The sequence below is a fragment of the Halichoerus grypus genome, chromosome 8 (genome assembly GCF_964656455.1).
Source record: "Halichoerus grypus chromosome 8, mHalGry1.hap1.1, whole genome shotgun sequence".
NCBI lineage: Eukaryota > Metazoa > Chordata > Mammalia > Carnivora > Phocidae > Halichoerus > Halichoerus grypus.
In genome coordinates this window covers 149556266-149576618 of record NC_135719.1, presented here as the reverse complement: position 1 = coordinate 149576618, position 20353 = coordinate 149556266, and the positions used below count along the sequence as shown (strand labels likewise).

Below are 20353 nucleotides of genomic sequence, written 5' to 3'. Positions count from 1 at the left end.
GTGTTCATAAAGCACACACAGCGAGATCTTTCTTTTAACTATCATCCTTCTCTAGGCTTTGAGAGAAACACACACTGTGAAAACGCTCAGGGTTGTGCTTCTCCAAGGCAGTCACGTCCCGTCCCAGCTTTCTGCCTGGGTCTTCACTCTTAGACACGAAAGGACAGCCCAAGAGCCAGGCACGTCGTTAAGAAATGCTGTCTCGGGTCCTCCGATTTGCCTGGTCTGGACGAGAGTCAACATAACTGGAATACTAACTGTACTTTCAGGAGTAGACAACACTTTTGTTGTCAGGTAAATACGAACAGTAGCACCACCCCCACCACATACCTTACCTCACCTCTGAGGGACTCCAGAGGAGTGGATGAGGGAAAAATGTGGCCTTGTCATTGCGTCTGAAGTGATTTTCAAGTACTCTAGAACATTCCTTTCCAAAATTCACTGTATGCAGAATAAAAACACCATATTATAAAAACATACTATTTTAAGGACGGGCATGGGCCCCTCAGTAATCGATGTGATTTCATGTTTTAGCTGCAGTAAAGTAACACTATCTATGTTGCCACTGAAATCACACCAATGTCAATCAGTGTTAGAGGCTTTGAAATGAGACCGACCCAGACAACTTCCGTGAATCAGTACCCAACTCTCACTGGGTCAGTAGTGCGTTAAAGTGCCCACACACTTCTGACAAACCAACAACCGACAACAACATTCGCACAGAGTGGTCATCTCATCAGAGCACGTGGGGAATGAACTTCTCTCAAAGGAGCTTAACCTCCAGTATTCAGTGTGTCCTTTAGAACAAAACTATGGCCAGCTATTAGAACGTGTCCGAGGCGTGAAGGTCAGAGGAGCCCCGCTTCCCTTCTGCAAACTTCCACAGGGCAGCTGCTCGGAGGAACCTGTGCACACGGAGCTGTGAGAGAAGCGCGTGTGCAAAGGAACTGGGTCTAGAGAAGGAACTAAAATGCCTCGGATGAAAAAGGCCCCTCCCACCTCTACGCCTCCCAGGCCACACCCCTTTTCTGGGAGCTTCTGTCCCATATCCGCATAGGATCCACCCACTGGCCGAGGGGCTGAGGACTCCCGGGGTTCCTCCTGGGTCTCCACATGGTGTCTGAAGGCACCCCAACTCAGTGCATTCAAAACCGCTCTGCTGCTCGCCCTCCCCGCCAAAGCAAGCTGCCCCATTCCAATGGACAGCAAACCCGTCTTTTCTGCTGTTCAGGCCAAAACTTGTACAGCCTTGGGCTCGCTCATCCACAGCCAACACAAGAGCAAATGCAGTTGACTCTTATTTCAGGACATATCCAGAACTGACCACGGTCTCACTGGGCCAGCAGCACCTACTGCCTGATCACTGCTGACAGCCTCTGAACAGCTTTCCTGGCTTCTTCTCCTTGCTCCCTGAGAGGACAAGCCACCGTCCCCATCCCCCGATTTAACATGGCACTGACCAAACCTCGGGTCCCTAGGAATGCCTGACACTGCTCTGCATTTTTTTCTCTTGGCACTGATCATTTTGTTCCTACGACTTTACTTTTTGCTTACTGACTGCCATCCTATTAGAACATAAGCTTCAAGAGATGCTATAGGGATCTTGTTTTGTTCAGAGATGTGTCCCCAATACTCAAAACAGTGTTCTGCCCATAGTATTGAATATTTGACTGTCTGTCCAGACTTTCATACTTTGACCACCAACAAAAAACCCAGAAACCAAAATAGCACACCAATCAATGTGGCAATTTCCACATGAGACTGAAGTGTCACCCTAAGTGATGAATTCATTACTCCCTCTATATAACCATGTAGGTGGTAGAAAAAAAGCTGTAGGATTGATTCATGTTCTGAATCACAAAAACAACAAGAGAGGAAAATTACATACTTCATGGACAACAAACCCAGAACCGTCAAGACCTGGTACCTCTGCACACGGGCTCGCGGAGGCTCCCGATTCCCTTCCTCCGCAGGTCGCCAGGAGGGCCGACTTCTCCCTTTTTTGCCTTTGGAGAAAAAAGATGCTAGTAATCACAAAATGCTGGGCTCCACGCTAAGGACAAAGTGGCCCCAGGCCTTCATACACTTACCATTTGCTTTTGTTCAGCTTGGTGGTGGAGGCAAAACATACTTTTAGTCACTGCCTTAATCTGAGTCTTAAATACAGTAGTAGGAGACAATGCAAGATTTTACTGAGAAAAAGTGAATTTTTAATTATCTTGTGAATCTACTTAGAAAAACACAAGCAATGTTCACAACTATAAATTTAAACCTTTTGCACTAAAAAAACACAAAACAACAAACACAAAACCACAGGCATGAACTGTAAACCTGTATTAATTATCAACTAGTCTTAAAGTTAATTCTTAGTAGTAATTCAACATTTTCCTCCTTGGCAATTTTAATGTTTTAGCACCAAATGATCTCCCACAGAGGTACTCGTAACAACTCTGGCTGCCAGTGTAAGGAGATGCTTCCGTATGCACTACTTCACACGCACAGTCCACGCTCACACCACACAGACATGAGGCCCGTGGCGATGATGTCACACGCTTTCAGGGCAATGGAAATAAGACAGAGGGCACGCGTGTCACACATCTTTAATGTAGTGCATTCGTAGAAAAAAGGCCAGCTTCCGCTCCCAGGCGTGCTCTCGTCCTTATATTTTAATATCATGATTTAGAAGATGCAGACGTTATTACCTAAATATTATTCTATACATTTCCATCAGTGTTCAGGAAAACACTTTAAATTGCTACTTAATTTACACCGTAATTACTGGGTTACAGCTTTAGCTCATTGGCAATTTTGGAAGCAATATTTTTGAAAGCTATGGATGTCCCTGATATCCGCTTAAACCGGACCCCATTCAGAGACAGTCTTGGCAGCTTGCACACCTCCATCTCCCACTGCACGAGGTTCTCTGCGTGCCCATCACCGTGGACACAGAAGAGTAAGAAGCGCTCTCTCTGCTCATAGTCGCAGTTATTGGCATCCAGCACTTTGCGGATTTCCCGCATCATGTCATTGGGATCCATGGAACTAGTGGTTTTCATGCTCCAGGTAAAGCGGAGGGAGCGAGGTTTTGCTTCTTTGTTTTCATCCTTTTGCTCGGCAGATACGTTGCGACTGAAATGCACAGTGGCAGGTTTATTTTTAATTGCACAGAAAAACCAACCTTTTCTAGTTCAGCTAGTTCATAATCAACATCTTCGCTGTAACAGAGTAACTGACCTCCACACTTCTCTTGCATAGGCTCCCATGTGGTGACCTGTTCCTTTACTGAGAAGCATTCCTCTATTACTCACCTCCCCCCGCAAACCATAACCCACACAGGCAAAGGTCTACCTGGCTGAAAAATCTTCACCAGCCAGCTATCCTTAATAACATTAAGAAAATAATTTGTTAAACAAAATCCTTGAAGATCAGGTGAAGTAGAGAGCTGAGCACTTCTCCAAGAAGAGCCCAGCTTTCCCCTCTAGGCTGAATGCAGGTGCCAAGGAGCCGGGGGAGACCCCCAAAAGCCCAGCTGAGGGAGGCGGGGTCAGCAGGCCAGCCTCTGGCTCTGACCAGCATGGCTGCCCCTGGTCCACCACTTCTCCTCTCAGGTCAGCTCCTCATAACCTTCACCACAGGGGTTCCTCAGGATAACCAGTGTCTCCACATAGTTCAAAATCACCTTCCTTCAGGTGGCCCGAGTATATAGCTGGGTGGGGGCGTGGGCCCTTCTCTCCATTCCCTCCACCCACCTCGATATTTTTCCTGCCATTTTGTTAAACTGTTAATTCCACAGTTAAAAATAACTCTTAGGTGACATTATCTTATTACTGAAGCAGAAAAATGAAATGTTAAGGCTTATTTGTTGTTGAGCACTCCAACAACCAGTTTGAATGCAAGGTGTATCGATCCACAGAGTGGAAGGGGGGGTCCCAATGTCTATGAGGTGACGTCCCCGTGGGGTCCTGGGCACAGTTCTCTTGGGAAGTCCACAACTAGGAATCTACCATATCTTGCTGTTCATGGCATTTAATCATCATTGCCACAAACTTATTTACACTCTCACGTATACATCAGATGCTTCAATGAGGACGGTGAATGACTGACACTCTTTTGTATTAAAAACACCCAGTACATGCATGTTAAAAACACTTCATCCTATGGCAAATTTATCAGACCCGAGGGTGGGCCACAGGTTTACTATGCAGACAGCTGCCAACCTGCTGGTAGAATATTCAATTTTGTTCACATCTCCTCAAATTGGTCGGAAGCTTCCTATGTATGAAATGCTGTATTAGTCACTAAATAGGTTACAAAAATGAGCAAAAGCTCTCAAGCTAAGTTGGGGTTGGGGGAGGGAAGACTGCAACTCAAGGCCAACAGCAGAACAGGAAAGGTATAAAGGGTCCACTAGAGGGTGGGAGGAACGACAGGTGGGGCCCTCTAACGGAAGGAGTGCAGGGAAATGAGGAAATGGCTTCCAGGAGGGGGTGGCATCTGAGAAGAGCTACCGAGAACCATGGGATTCCAATACAACAGGGGTGGGGGAAGAGAGTTCGTGTGCTGAGCAGAGGGAATATCATAAGCAAAGGCAGGGATGTATGGAAAGCACAGAATGTGTTGAGGGTATGATCAAGTGTACAGATGGACTGGAACTGGGGGCACAGCATCACCCCCACAACAGCTGCTGAGTACTTGCGGTAGGCAAACTCAGGACATATGGAGCCTGCTCAAGGCCGGCATGGGCAGGCCTGGGGTGGGAGTGACACCTCAACTGGGGCAGGGGTGGGGTCAGGGGAGGCCGGGGCTGTTGAGGCCACCCAGGGCAGGTCAGGCAATGGGGCCACTGCAAGTTTTCATTCAGAAAAGTCACATGATCAGAGCTGTGCTTTAGAAAGACCAGCAGGAGAGCAAATGGGTTAACGGGGACCTGAGACAGCAAGCTGGTAACTGGTACTGAAAGGGCGTAAGTGGACAAGAACTACAACTATGGAGGCCTATCTGGTCAACTCCCCCAACACCCAAATCTGTGTAATGAAATACAAAATGATCTACAAAATGTAAAAGCAAATCGCTCGACTACATAATCATTCTTAAAGACACATCTAATTTAAAATATGAAAATTCTACTCAATATTCTGCTTTCATTCTTTGAGACCAGAATCATGCAGGAGTTATGGACACGTCAACAGTGCTCCTACTGACTCCCAGATCTCATTTCAGGCTGTCAGCGACCAGGCAGGAGGGCCACGTATTTTAACACCCAAACACCAGTGGAAAGCCCAATCAGGCTGGGAGACAGAAGGCTTCCACGGGCTGGTGGCCATGGCGCTCTGGCGCCCTCAAGTGGCCACTGGGAGGGGGCAGCAGCCACACACTCCTGCTTCACCAACCACAAAATGCTGACCTCACCAAGCAATCCTACATTGAGAGCAGGGATATGATGCAGGATATTCAGAAAAGAGCATCGTTTCTGCCACACACACAAGGTAAATACCTATAAAATATTTTAAGTAAAAATAATTTCCCTCACCTTGAGCCCTCATATCTCCCGTTCCTCTCATATTCAGTTGGAAGCCTCAACGAACAGAATGCAGAAGCAGAGAAGCGGGAAAGAGAAAAGAAATCTTACAGACCAGTACACAACCACCCATAAACAAACACAGATGTCATAAAATGAGCAAACCCAAAGCACTTCGGGTCACCAGCTGTGCTTGTTAAACTCATCCTGTCATGGGGGTGACTCAGCCCACGGCCATCCTTCTCCATGTGTGCTCGCAGGCGGGGCTGGGAGGCTGGCCCTGCACCCACTTCACATACACAACAGGTATTCCTGCCCGGCTCTGGAATTGGAGATATTCTGATTTTTTAATCCTTCCCCCAAAGTGTAATGGGTTTTAACTAAAAGGAAATGAATTCTAGCAGTTAAATCCTACTTCCAACTGCAAAATTTCCTGTGCAAGGGAAAATTTGACAACTGGGAAGATTAAAAAACAATCATGGAGGGGAATTTCCTATATGAGGAAAGCGCTCCTCCCACAGTTTTAACAGAGCTTACGTTCACACAGTCTTTCAGTGACCCACTGACCTCATCAACACATAGACCCCCACAGGTGGCCCAAATGGCAGATTTTCTGCCTCATTCTGTGTGCATTCCAAGATTGTGAGCAACGTTTTTGTTCTCCTGACTCATCATCATCAAAAAGTACTCATCTGGTAGGAATATATAATATTTACCACAGTGCTTTCAGTAAAAGTAATGAGACCTACTCCCTTCAGTGGTTGGTGGAAAGCAGCTTTTAGACAGAATACTATTTACTCTTCAACTCTCTGAAAATATTAAAACATTTCCACTATCAGTTGCCCACATCTTTATTTCTGAAAACCTCAAACCAAATGAGGCTGTAGGTTTGAATTTTGTGCTTGTTTCCCATGTAAAAATATTAGCTAATTTCCCAGTCATTTTAAAGCCTTTTGCTAAAAGATGGCAACAGTCACCACTTACCTTCTGCGGGCTTGAGGCCAATCAGTAACTGTACATTAATATTACTGAACATCTCATTCTTCAAACAGAAGCATGCTAAGTGTTATTAGTATGAAGACAGAATTATTTGGATGCTAAATAATTCTACCAAAGAAAGAAAATGCACAGAGCATGCACAGGCCTATTGTTACATGGGTGCCACAATCCCTTTACAAATGCCTGACAGAGTTAATCTATTTCTTTTCAAGGTTTCCTTACAAAGAAATAAGTATTTAGTTCTCAGCAGAAAGTTTAGTTTTTAAGAAAACAAAACAAAACAAAAACAAGGCTAGAAAGCCAAACCTGATGTTAATTGCAGGAGCCATTTTGGGGTAAGGATCGAAAAAAAATAATGTGTATATATAAGTCCTACCTTTTGATAAACCTGAATGACATGTTTCTAAAAGAAATTAAGCCAAAAAAAAAAAAATTAACAAAAATGACTTGCACAAATTAAATAGAAAATCTAGTCAATTATAGAGAGAAAGAAAAACAACAAACAAAACAGGGCTCCTCTTTCTGTCCAATGAACAATGAAACACAACATTTGTTGAAAAAATAAAATTACAGGTAATTGAGTATGTGATCTTTTAATTTTCTAGAAATATAAAAAAAAATCTTACTTGTAAGATAAATTCAGCAGTAAATATTGACATTAGCTGTAATTAAATTTATTTAAAGGTTTCTTAGATGGATATACTTTAAGATGATAAAATCCAACATCCTGTGTTAAAGAAGTGATGGAAGTCATGTGCAGTATACTAGAGTAAGAGGGTAACACCTCTTGATCCTCTTCAGAATGTCTTATGAACAAAAACCTCACCTTCTTATATAACATTAAAAATTTCATTTTAAAATGTTCAAACATTAAGAGAACCCTTACTTATCTCAGAAAAATGATTGAAACATTCACAGAATGTCTACTACAGTATAGGACATAAATCACTTTTTAAGAAAAAACTAAGTGATTGGGGTTTAAAATGAAGCAGACTTTTCAGAGTTTTAGATGGCAAAATGAACTGAAATTAAATGATAAGATAACAATGGGGTTTCAATTATGTTTTACGGAATAAACTGGAAGAGCTGTATTTAGAAGGGACTCTGCTCGTTAAAAATTAAGGAGATGCTCAGGTTGTTCTGAACAGAATCTGACAAAAGAAATTCCAAACTGTGAGTCGGGCTTGTATGATCATGTGGGTCAGCATTCCTGGGCAAGTGCAGGCTGGGCTCACCAAACTATTTCTGAAACTTCCCAGTTCTGTGACTGAACACAGAATTCAGTCTGAGTGAACGAAGTAATGAATGTCTTGGACTTGTTCTTCTAACATGGATAATTTGGCATTGCTTCAGATACAAGCAATTAAAAAATATCTAACTACTGTGAATAACAGCCAACCACTTCATAATCAGATCAGAAGTGGTAATGCAGGGTGTTACACGCAGTAGACAAGATCATGCACGTAACAATATTTTGTAAATAATTAAGCACTACGTAAACCTAAGGCAGGATTATACAAAAGATTATTTTAGTTGAAAACTGATTAAAAGATCTTTAAAATGTATTTTCATTTCAAATTTTCTACCTGAGAAAAGTCAGGGTTATTGGTCAAGTACCATAGAACTGCTTTTCTTCACTTTTCCTGCCACGAATCCCTGAGGTATAGAGAGGAGCAGCGGCAGGACTGAGTCTGCGCCCGGGGCCCCGTGGACCAACCTGAGGCACACAGGCATGTACATCGTGTCTACAGGGCATGAGCAACTCGGAGCACCTACGCAGGCCTCCTTCTGACCACATAGACGGCCTCAGAGCACACAGCTCTCTGAAGCCACACGTATCCAGGGCAGAGTCAGAGCCAAGAGCAGAGTGCAGGCCTCCTGGTGGTGCCAGCTCTCTTCCCATCAAACCTTAGCAGGTCTGCGATGCAGCACCTACATAAGAACACCTGAGCCTCTCTCAGGTACCAGGGCTCTGATCCTCACAATTATTGTTAGGGCGGGATAAGCAGCCTATGCTGATATAACAGTTATATCAGTGTACTTCTAAAGTATAGCAACCAGGGGAGGCTACAGACCTCAGTTTGCAAATTCAACAAAGAGAAGACTATATTTCTGCAAATCTTTAGGAGTGGAAACTGCCTGGAAATGTAAAATAAGATGAACCCCAAGATTTTTTTAAAAAATTAAACCAAGAAAACTCAGTATCCAATTTTAATTCAAAGACATGAAATAAACTACATTAGAAAATGAGGGACAAGGGCCCACACTGTTCCTGACAGCCCTGTAGGGCAGCACATGCTGCGGACTCAGGGCCTCTGAGGCCCAGACCTGGCTCAGCAACTTTTGGCTGTAGAATCTTGAATATGTGCCTTAAACTCTCTGAACCTCATCTCCCAGGTTGTCCTACAACATTGGGATAATACCTACTACATTGGCAGACTGTGGAGATTAAATGAATGTGTGAGAATGCGTGTGTACACATGTGCATCTTTATAAACGTAAAACAAATATATCTCTATAAATCTATAGAGATCTATTCATCTTAGTACATGGTAAGCAATCAATAAATGGTAGCTGATGTTACCTGTAACAATAATAGCATTAAGATGACCAGAAAAAGAGCACAAAGGCAAAAAATAAAGTCAAGGATATTCCTGATATGTAAGGTTTTATTTAAAGAGCCCATTATAGACCAAAGTATAAAGACAAACAGCTGCCTGTCCTGCAACTAGAGCTCAGACAGACCTGACTGGTGTGCATCCCCGCTGTGCTCAGGGCTCTCCCCGGGCTTAACACCAGTCAATATTAAGCAAGGCCAGGGAGCTAACAGCCTGCTGGATCATACCTGGCTCTGTCCCCTACCACCCGAGTTTCAGAGGCAGATTCTATTTCAGTTTAGTCCATAAGGAAGGAACCAGGGGGCAGGGAGGCCTGGGACAGGCCATAGGATGACCCTGAAAAGAAGGAAGGAATTATTCTGGGGGTCACCAGACTCTTCTTGGATTAAGCTCCCTGCTTCTCTTACTGGTCCCGAGTGGGTGCCCCAAACCTGGCAAAGTCCTTTAGATCATTCTACTCTTCTGCCCAGTTTAGAACAGGGGGTTTCAGCAAAGGGGTGGGGTAAGAGGCTGGACTATAACTTCTGGCCCCCCTCTGACGTCCTGTTAATGATAACGGATAGCAGAAGTCCTCCCTAACTGGTAGTCAGTGTCCTGACAACAAATAGATTACCTGGAGAAAGACAGTTGAATGTGACTTGGCTAAATTCAGGTGATTCATCTAAAAGAACATAACATTACTGGAGGAATTAAGGAGACTGAAAAGTGGTATTTGGCTTACAGGTTAAATACCAAAGATAGCAGGAAACACAGCAGCCAGCTAGTGAGCCACAGGGAGTATGGAGAAACAGAGGAGGGGGGTGCCAGCCATTTCAGACTCTGCTGTTCTGAGTAAAATACAGATGACGAACAAGTGTGTCTGCAACACACAAAGCTGCAGGATGCCCTGGACATACTAATCCACAGTGAGGCTCAGTTTATTTATTTATTTTTATTAAAGATTTTACTTATTTACTTGAGAGAGAGTGAGCGAGAGAGAGTACAAGCTGGGGGAGGGGCACAAGGAGAGGGGGGAGCAGACTCCCCGCTGAGCAGGGAGCCCGATGCGGGGCTCGATCCCAGGACCCTGGGGTCATGACCTGAGCCGAAGGCAGACGCGTAACGACTGAGCCACCCAGGCGCCCCGTGAGACTCAATTTCTTCAAGAAGAAACTCTTCTGGGAGTCCTGAGAGTACAAGGGCGCTCAGGTCTCCTGAGTGTGGTCCTAGATAATGGTGACTCTGCCTGTGTGCTTATGGTGCATGGGGGCACTTTTTCTTCTTCCTCTTATAGCAATCAAAGATTCTAAGCCTTTGCAGCCTCCAGATTAGGTTATGGAAATAAAGTTCAAAGTACCTCAAGGGAAAAAGGATTTTATACACAACCAGATACAAGTTTCTTGCTGAGAAGAAATCAGGACTTTTACATGCCAAACTACGCAGTTTAAGCAAGTTACCTTGTTCTTACTATAACTTACTGAGACCAATTGAGAAAACAGTTTTAAGATTTAGACCCTAAAAAACTTAGTGTTCTTCAATGACAATGACAGGAAATGAGAGAAGAAATGTCTCTCCCCTCCATGTCCAGGGTTGGTCACATCACACGCTGTCTTCTACAGGGACTGCTTCTGGAGTGCCAGCTTACACTGGAGGTGGGGTTTTGCTAAACTGCAGTAAACATGCCATGTGGACAGAAGTGTGATCAAAAGGAACAGCAATTAAAGAAAACAACAGCCTCCCAAGTGCTAGAGGATTTTTGGTGCTGTGAAGATTCTGAGCTCTGTAATTCCTATTCTAAAAGGTTTTAAAGTATAAAGTTCTATATATAAACCAGAAAAACACGAGCTAAAGACAAAGCGAAGGGTGCCTGGGTGGCTCAGTCAGCTGAGCGTCTGCCTTCAGCTCAGGTCATGATCCCAGGGTCCTGGGATCGAGTCCCGCATCAGGCTCCCTGCTCAGTGGGGAGTCTACTTCTCCCTCTATTCCTCCCGTTGCTCGTGATCTCTCTCACCAAAAAAAAAAAAGAGTTAAAGACAAAGTGAAAAGTATCTGGGCAGTTGCTTCACAAAACAGAGAAGACATTTCTCTTTTTGCTCTTGTATTTGCTCCAAACAAAAGGCACCACCCAGCACTTACCTCCTTGTGAGTTTTGAAGTTAATTTACTAAAAAGATTAGTGGAGCCTCGGCTTCGTGTCTGTGACAACGGTGTGGCTTCGTGGGACAGGCTGGGTGAGGCGGGCGGGCCGTTATACGTGGCGGTCCGCCGCTCTCGGGGCTGGCCGTGGAAAGTGCTGCGACTGGCCGTGCCCCGCGGGAAGCGGAGTCGGTCTGGGGTGGCTGCACTGCTGACGCTGTGTGTTGAAGCGACTGGAGTCCTCTGATCAGGAATAGTGCTAGAAGAGCAGAACAGAACAGTCTCGCATCTTTGTTCACAAAAGCCCAGCTTTGTGGCAAACATGGCACACAAAAATCTACAATCCCAATATACCTCTTATATACGGTAGAGAAAATCACTTATAATAAATCTCTAGACCCAAGGGGGTATTTTATAGGGCGCAGGACCAAAAGGCAAGCTAAATAGGAGGGTATCAAATAAACAGTATATAATGAAACACAGCCTCATGGGGTTTAAGGGAATAGGACATACATATTTTCAAGGACAAGATTAATGCAGGGAAATTCTAGGACAAAGGAATGGCTAACTCAAGCTTTTTCCCTTTGCTTCCTTCTCAAAGTTGCTTACATGCAGAGAACCTTGGCAATATAAAAGAAATATGGGCTATGCGGGTGAAACTGAAGAATAGGCAACTAAAAAGTTTTAGAAGCACACAAACACAAAAGGCATATTTACTTTCAGATTCCACATGCTAAGAGCACCATGGAGAGGAGGGGGTACTTCTTACACCCTTTGGAGTATGCAAAGGCATGAAGACACACAGACGACCAAGGACACCATGACACAGGATGCGCTGAACTAAAACCACACACAGGAAGGGTATTTTGTGCACAAGAGTAACGACCCGTGGACTATAAAATCCACAGCACAGCATGGAGCAGCGGCGGGCACACAGGAGTCTCACGAGGAATGTGCAGTTGTCTTACACAGCCTTGCTGTTATCTCCTTCACTGTCTACTGGAGGTACCATCATCGTGGGGTGCCCAGAGGCTGACATGGACATCGACTTCTGATGTCTCAGCCGACAGGTGGAAGATGTGGCACAAACTGAGGCAGGGCTAGCTGCGTAAGCGAACAGTTCTGTCAGGCTGGGAGGGGGTTTGGGTTCAGGCAGAGGCAGAAACAACAATATGATGGCGCAGTGACAAAAAGAGCGACCTGCTATTTAAAGCACACACCTTCCTCCCCAAACCATCTCATTTTTGCCTTAGAACAAAAATCTCTTAACCTTGTTTTAGGGATTCTGCAGCAATTACTAACCTGTAGCTATTTTTTTTTCCAAACAGTAAAAGATTTATTAGCTTTAAAGAAGAAAAATGACATCTTACTTGTTTGAATATTTATGTGAGGGGGCAATGTCTTCTAAGCTGTGTACAAAATAAAGCCTTTCCCGAAAGAGATGTCTCCGTTCAAATTGAAGTGGTCGAGTGAATCTATAACATGAGCACACCGTGCTTTCGACCTGTTCCCCAAGCACACAGACATATTTTAAATGGACTAGTAAAACGACAGGTATAGTAACTAGGTGCTATTTATCCAAGTGTCCTATGCTGTTTAAAGATAGATGAGAATCTTCCTATGCAAAGGACATTCACTTCTTTATAAACAAGTCAAAATTCCTAAGGGGTCAACAGAGCCCCTTTTTTCAAGGCAGGAAAACTAGTAAGAGTAATTTAACTACTTGTAGACAAAGAAACAGAGCGACAGACGTGGCTGGACGCCTGCAGCTTCACCTGGCACAGAGAGTGACAGGAGCCTCACCATGGCCACGTTGTTCCTTAATTCCAGCTCAGTCATCCTGCCCCTGGAGTTCCAGAGAGGCAGCTTCTCTCCTTTGAAGCGAGCCAGGGATTCACAACTGTGACCATGCATGCCAGTCTGCACACCCTCCCCACCTCTACCCCAGGGTCTCCCCACAGAGGGTCTTCCCTCTCTCCCACACTGGCCTATACCTTAGCACCTTCTTCACTGGTCACTCATCTGCTTATAGCCTTTCAAAAGTACACTGTGTCTTCAGGACTGAGTTCAGATCCCTCACCCTGGCATCCCACTCATTCCCTCAGGCACCCACAGCCCAGCCCCGGCTGCATCTCCAGGCTCTACCTTCTACTGTTACCTTTTGGAACTTGACTTTTGGGAGCTTCTATGATGTGTAAACCCCTGGTCATACATCAGGTCAAATAACTTTCACAGGAACTATTCTCTGTGCCTGGAGAGCAAGCATCTTCTACTTTCATCAAAATTTAACCCAGAGGTCACCCTCTCCATGAAGTTTTCCCTGATGTCCTTCCCCATCAGCAGCTTATCATCCCCTTTTGTACTACGTTCACCTGCTACTGGACACCATACGGATTCACAGTGACCCTTCGCGCGTGAGTGTCCTAAAGCATGGTGCCCAATAAATGCTCTCCTAACTGAAAAGGTAAGTTAATGAAATGAGTCACTGGAGCTCTGACAATCCTGATTGGTGGGGTGGGGGAGATGTGTCTGTAATAAATTGCTCAAGATCTGTTTGTCCCTGCATTGTTTGAGAATTTTGTCCTCTGATTGGGAGAATGGCTCTAATGTAGTCACAGAAGAACTGGAAACAAATGCCTTATGAAGATAAAAATAGATTCAGTTTTGTGTTTTTGCCACTTGGCACCCACTCTTTTACCTGGGGCAATGACACTTGAATTCTGCTATGAGGGAAACAAGTTCCTAGGCTCTGGATGTCACTGACTCCATCCCAGACTTTCGCAGCCACTCCGGCCAGTGACAAGATGGGCACATGGCTAGAACCACACCAGCATGGACCCAGAGACAGCCCCAGGGCTTCTGTCTGAGGAGCTGAGTGTGGGAAGATGCCAAGTCTAATGCTGTTGAGCCCAACTAGGGAACCACTACAGAGGAAGCGAAATTAGGAGATAGACCCTGACTTTCCCTGCACTTTTTTGGTTATAGGAACTCAAAGATACATTTTTTAAAAAAAGATTTACTTATTTGAGAGACAGTGCGCGAGTGCATGCGCGGCGGGGTGGGAGGGCAGAGGGAGAAGGAGAGAGAGAATCCCAAGCAGACTCCCCACTGAGCGCAGAGCCTGATGGGGGGCTCAATCTCACAACCCCGAGATCACAACCTGATCCGAAATCAAGAAAGAGTCAATTGGCGCTCAACTGACTGAGCCACTCAGGCGCCCCAAAGATGCCCTTTTTATTATTTATTTATTTATTAATTAAGATTTTATTTATTTGACAGAGAGAGCACAAGCAGAGGGAGAGAGAGAGAGAGAAGCAGGCTCTCTACTGAGCAAGGAGCCCGATGTGGGACTCGATCCCAGGACCCTGGGATCATGACCCGGGCCGAAGGCAGCCGCTGAACCGACTGAGCCACCCACCCAGGTGTCCCGATGCCCTTTTTAATTTAAGTTTGTTTGGACTGGGTTCCTGTCACCTGTAACACACAGTCCTAACTGATTCAACTCTTTTTAAAGACTAGTCAAGTGTAGTAGTGAGAAGTGGGGGCGGGAGGGGGAGAAACAGAGTCAACTATCTGAGAAATGCTTGCTTGTTTCTCATACAGACATACATACATATATATATATATATATACAACTTTATTTTTTAACAAGTTACAGATAAATAACGACTGTCTTTTGTGCTCTATTATCTGTTCAGGACAGGTCAAGGGTCAACCCGCTTGATGCCTCTGCCTAGTTGCTGACATTCTCTTGCTCAAATTAGGAGCTAGGATCAATGGGTGCATTAAAAGCAGGGGAATAAAGGAAGACAGGGGTTGTCTGGCTTCTTCCCTGGAGAATATGAATGATCCCAAAGACCCTGAAGAAGTAAAGGGCTTTTAGTCAGCATACAGAGCAAGAAGATGCCTATCTATTCCCCCCACCTCCCTCCCCAAGGCATACCGCTCAATGGCTGGACCGTGTAGGCAAGATCTACAAGGCACATAAGCATGGCAAGACTGGACAGACACTTTGCAGCAAAAAAGTGACCCTCCTTAAAGTTATAAACCTTTCCAAAAAGGGAAGTGTAAATTGATATTTTCATTGTAATTACAATTTTTAAATTTTTTTGACACAGTATTCTAAAAGGTCATCAAGTTGGTTGCTGTGAAAACTGGACAAAATTTTACCACCAGAAAAGTACTAAAAATGGTGGCTATATTTAATAGATTAGCCCATAATCATCTACATCAGCAAAACAGTAGCTGCATTACATTTTTAGTATTTCTGGGTCCAAGGGAAAACCATTTTCAAACCTTAACCTACAGAAATAGTAACTGTTTCTTACAATTCAAGTTGTTTGAGGTTCCTGTTAATCTAACTGCTTTGTATTTATGTCTGATTATCATTTTTGGAAACTCTAATCTACTACTTACAGTTACTAAAGGATAGATATTTTGAATTTGTTTGATATGACATTTATGCCCTATCAGAACATTCTGATATGGTATGTTTTGGTTGCTGACTCAATCCATACTCAGTGATTGGGTAAAGGCAGAATTAAAAATTTAACCTAAAAGATACATGTGTGAACTTTCTCTGCTCAATCCCTGTGCCTTAATGTAGGACAAATGGATAAATGGATAAAATAATAGAAACACTTTACAACTTTAAAATCTTTTTTTTTTTTTTAAAGATTTTATTTATTTGACAGAGAGCGAGAGAGCACAAGCAGGGGGAGCAGTAGAAGGAGAGGGAGAAGCAGGCTTCCCGCTGAGCAGGGAGCCCGATGCGGGGCTCGATCCCAGCACCCTGGGATCATGACCTGAGCTGAGGGCAGATGCTTAACGACTAAGCCACCCAGGCGCCCCACAATTTAAAAATCTTACCTAGAATATCAAATACCTAAAACTTTTTTGAAAAGATTCTGTTGTGCTTTATTATAACCGTATCACACTACATCTTTGGGGGCCCTCAACTGAATACATTTTCCAACAGTCTTCTATAGGTATCTAAAAGCATATGAAAGAGCAGGACACAGAGTCCACGTTATGTGTGTAGGCTACCAAATAATTAAGTCGAGAAATCAGTGTAAACTAAGAAAATTCTTGACATTCCCAGCTGAATGATTTATCACAATACTTTCATAAGCTAGTATGTGTTGAGCACTATGTGTCAGCCTCTGTGCTAAGTGTTTAAGACTCACTGTAAGAACCTACACAACTGTGACAGAACCATACAACTGAAGATGTGGTTACACTTTCTCACGCCTAGTTTATACTGATTATTCGTCATTGTTGGAAATGGGCCATGGTCAGAGTCTGCCATCAGAAGAAGGTAGAATAACTACATCAGGAGATGTAGCAAAAGTAAGATGGATTTCGGCATGCCCGATGTCAAAACAATGGTCTGACTTAGAAAACAGTTCACATGTGCTCAAGCCAAAGCAAGAGTTTGCCAAATCCTGTAACTTCTGTCCTTTAAACAACAATGATTTCTTTATTTTCATACAGTAGGCCTGATAAAACAGAAAGACTGCCCTGGTAAGAATTAATCCATAAAATTAATTTTAAAATGAAACGACGACATTGCCAGTGGGGAGAATTTAAAACATCACCCCATGCTCATGGCAGGATTTGGAAGACAGCTGGAGAAGAGCTTGTCTAGGATGTGTACAGCCTTTACTAGCCATGATCACGCTCGTGTTAGAATTTTGTATAAACATATGCGCATGTAAGAAAAAAGTCCCACATATTCATGGTTAAAAATGAAAATGAACGTCCTTCTTCCAGAAGTTAACAGGGATCCAGGCATCCTGTAGCTCACCAGTATTTTAGTCAAGGAGTCAGAGATCTACATGGGGAGAGGAGAAAGTAACCACCTGCCTGAGAAGTCATCTGTGCACAGAGAAGGTGCAGTGCATCCAATTTACAACTCAGCATCGACTTTAAGGGCGAGAAAGTGGTCACATTTATTGCCCTAACTGAAAGTAAAAAATATGACTAGTTTGCCATTCAAGCCTCCAATAATTTCCCACAGTTTTTCAATGCATTTGTATGATAGAAAGAAAAAGAAAATCCAGATATTATACAAATTTTGGGCCATGTCTTGAGTGGTTTGACACTGAGGCTCTACGTGGCTAAAGATAAAAACAATACTTTCAAAAGCAAAGCATTTAAATGATCGAAGCTACTGTAGCAACGAGGCCTAGGCTGGGATAAGGAGGGGTCAGCTCTGACAGGGAAGACACAGACAGGTAATGATTCCAAAGAGATTAGAGAATTCTTCAAACTGTTTCCAAAGAGTGAATCGAATACTGCAGGAAGGGAGAGTCAGAAGAGCATGTGCACCACACAAACACAAGCTGGGGAGCAGAGAGCAGATCCTGGTCTTAACAGCCTTTTCCCTCAGAGAACTGTATCTCCTAAAGGTCAAAAAGAATCTGGTAAAGTAGTTCAGCAACTAAAAAGAATTTCCAAAAGGAAGAAGAGTCATGAAACAACATTTACATTAGAAACTCTAATTGTCTTCTATTAATATAATTAAATAATTCTATTCTATTAAATAATTATTTATTATTATTCTATTATTCTATTAAATAATTCTGAATTAGAAGAAATGATAGATTTGAGAATGTAATGTAAGAAACTTTACCAGAGAATAGACTACTATTAAAAAATCAATCATTATTTGTAAGCTATCTAGCACAGCTGCCATATCATACTCAAGCTATCGATAGTTTTTAATCACAAGGAAAAAGACAATGTTAAAACAAGTACACACATAGGAATCAGAAAAGAGAATACTGGAGTGTAAATATTTTTAAAAATGCAATGAATAACCAACATAATCTCACACAATAAGCTTTTAGCTTCATGTCAATTCAAAGTTAAGTAGTCTATGGAAGAGGTAAATGATAAACAGTCTGGTTTTGAGGATGAAAGAGGAAAGAAGAATTTTTGCTTAGGCTGTCATAAGAGTTAGTGATCAAACATTTGACTAATGAGATCTAAAGGGAACAGAAACCATACAATGCATCTTCAGAAAGTAAATGTCAGCAAAAAAGAAAGAAACCGTTTTGATGCCAGACATGGGACTGTGACGAGACCAGACAATGTTCAAGTTAGGCAGCCGGGGACAATGAAAGATGGTGGGAATTTACTTAATGGATTTCTACTCCAGAACTTTACTTGCTCATTGTGGCTTTACCTCACCCCTCTGAATTTAATTTATATGCTACTCTTACCAAAAGAAAGAAGAAAAATCCATGCTTGCCTGAGAAATTTGTTCCACACAGAATATATTTAACTACTCCACCAATCCCAACCTCTTTCTTCTCTTTTTTCTCTCCCCCTAAACGATGGTCTTTGGCCCTACTTTACCCCACTTTTCCCACTCAACTTATCCACTTGGCCCCTTTGGTAAACTGCTGGCCTGTTACTGAAGTCTCACTCACCCTGCCTCACACTGTCCTCCAGAGGCCTGGCTCCCTGTGCCCTGGGTCGTTATCCCTCCCCACTTTACCCTTTGTTCAACTTGTTAATGTACACAAAATAATGTCCACTCCCCTATTTGCTATTCTACAATTACAACACAGCTTAAGATGTGTCTCCTGTAGGAAAGCTCCCTGATTTAACTCAACCCTTTCAACCATGACACACACAGCCTGATAAGCTCTGGACAATGAGAGGAATTTGGAATTCTAGTATCTCGCTAAAAATTTGCATTGTATTTAACTTACCGTGAAAGAATACTTACCATTATTATCTGAATTCTGATTATAAAAACTGAGAAGTAAACAACATGCTTCCATTTCTTTTGGGAAAAACAAATTTTCTTGCAAACAGGTAAAATTTCATACCTGTTTTCTTTCCCATTCTGAATTACTGAATGTCTATCAGCTGTAGTTCTTTCACTGCAAACGTAAGTATTTCGCCGTGTCATTCCACCAGATGCTGTATTACTCTATTAAAAACAAAGGAGGAGGCATTTTTTATCTTTTTACCATTCAGTAATAAGGACAGTACAAAGAGGAAAAAGAAGCTCATCTAAATACACATGAGTAATTTAGTCTTTGAATAAACCAACAGTAAGCTATCAGTAGTACTGGCTAAAAAGATCACAAATGGGGGTGGAGGCAACAGTCTCTGTCCTGTCTCCTGGCAGAAAGAATGAAAGCTGGTTATGGTAGAGTGACTCTAAAAAGTTGGCTCTAATAATCCATAAATTAATAACACACTTAGAACAGAGTAGGAAGATAGCCACTGTTTTTATGTTGTTGTTTTTTTTTTTAAGATTTTATTTATTCATTTGAGACACAGAGATAGAGAGAGAGAGCATGATCAGGGGGAGAGGCAGAGGGGGAGGGAGAAGCAGGCTCCCCGCTGAGCCAGGAGCCCGATGTGGGACTTGATCCCAGGACCCCGGGATCATGACCTGAGCCGAAGGCAGACGCTTAACCATCTGAGCCACCCAGGTGCCTTGATAGCTACTGTTTTTAAAACAAAAATCAAAAAGCAAGGATTAGAAATATAAGGTAAATATACAAATTAAGTAATAATAAGCATGAAAATAATAAAAATGAAAAATAAAGATCTAAACGTAAGTGTTAAAACTATAAAACTATTAGTAAAGACACGGGTAAGTCTGCACAACCTTGCATTATACAGATTCAGAGATATGACACCAAAGCAGGAATAACAAAAGGAAAAAAACTGATAAACTGGACTTTATCAAAATTAGAAACTTTTGTGCATCAAAGGATATTACCAAGAATGTAAAAAGAGAACCTACAGAATAGGAGAAAATATCTTCACATCATATATTTGGTAAAGTTTTAACATACATAGAAAACTCTTACAACTCAACTACAAAATGACAAACAGTCTGGTTTAAAAATGGGCAAAAGACTTGAACAGGCATATCTCCAAAGAAGGCCAATGAGCACATGAAAAGATGCTCAACACCACTGGTCATTAAAGAAATGCAAATCAAAGGCACAACAAGGTACCACTTTTTGCCCATTAGAACAGCTATAATAATAGATTTTTTTTTTTAAGATTTTATTTATTTGACAGAGAGAGACACAGCGAGAGAGGGAACACAAGCAGGGGGAGTGGGAGAG

The 20353-nt window shown here is 42.9% G+C and overlaps 1 protein-coding gene across 17 annotated transcripts in view; it reads right to left on the bottom strand.

Moving 5' to 3' along the window:
* Positions 1-2583: 2583 nt before the first annotated feature.
* Positions 2584-20353, bottom strand: part of MARK3 (microtubule affinity regulating kinase 3) — a 116849-nt gene continuing 99079 nt past the window's right edge. For 5 of the 17 annotated variants that reach the window (XM_078054256.1, XM_078054259.1, XM_078054260.1 and 2 more), the window contains 6 exons: positions 19091-19194; positions 12218-12379; positions 11251-11508; positions 6894-6920; positions 5531-5575; positions 2584-3129 (listed from right to left, as the gene is read on the bottom strand). In XM_078054256.1, coding sequence (XP_077910382.1) covers positions 2784-3129; positions 5531-5575; positions 6894-6920; positions 11251-11508; positions 12218-12379; positions 19091-19194 — 942 coding nt within the window. In that variant the 3' untranslated portion in view covers positions 2584-2783. The remainder of the gene's footprint in view (positions 3130-5530; positions 5576-6893; positions 6921-11250; positions 11509-12217; positions 12380-19090; positions 19195-20353) is intronic. The other 12 variants (XM_078054262.1, XM_078054265.1, XM_078054266.1 and 9 more) reach the window with 7 other exon arrangements.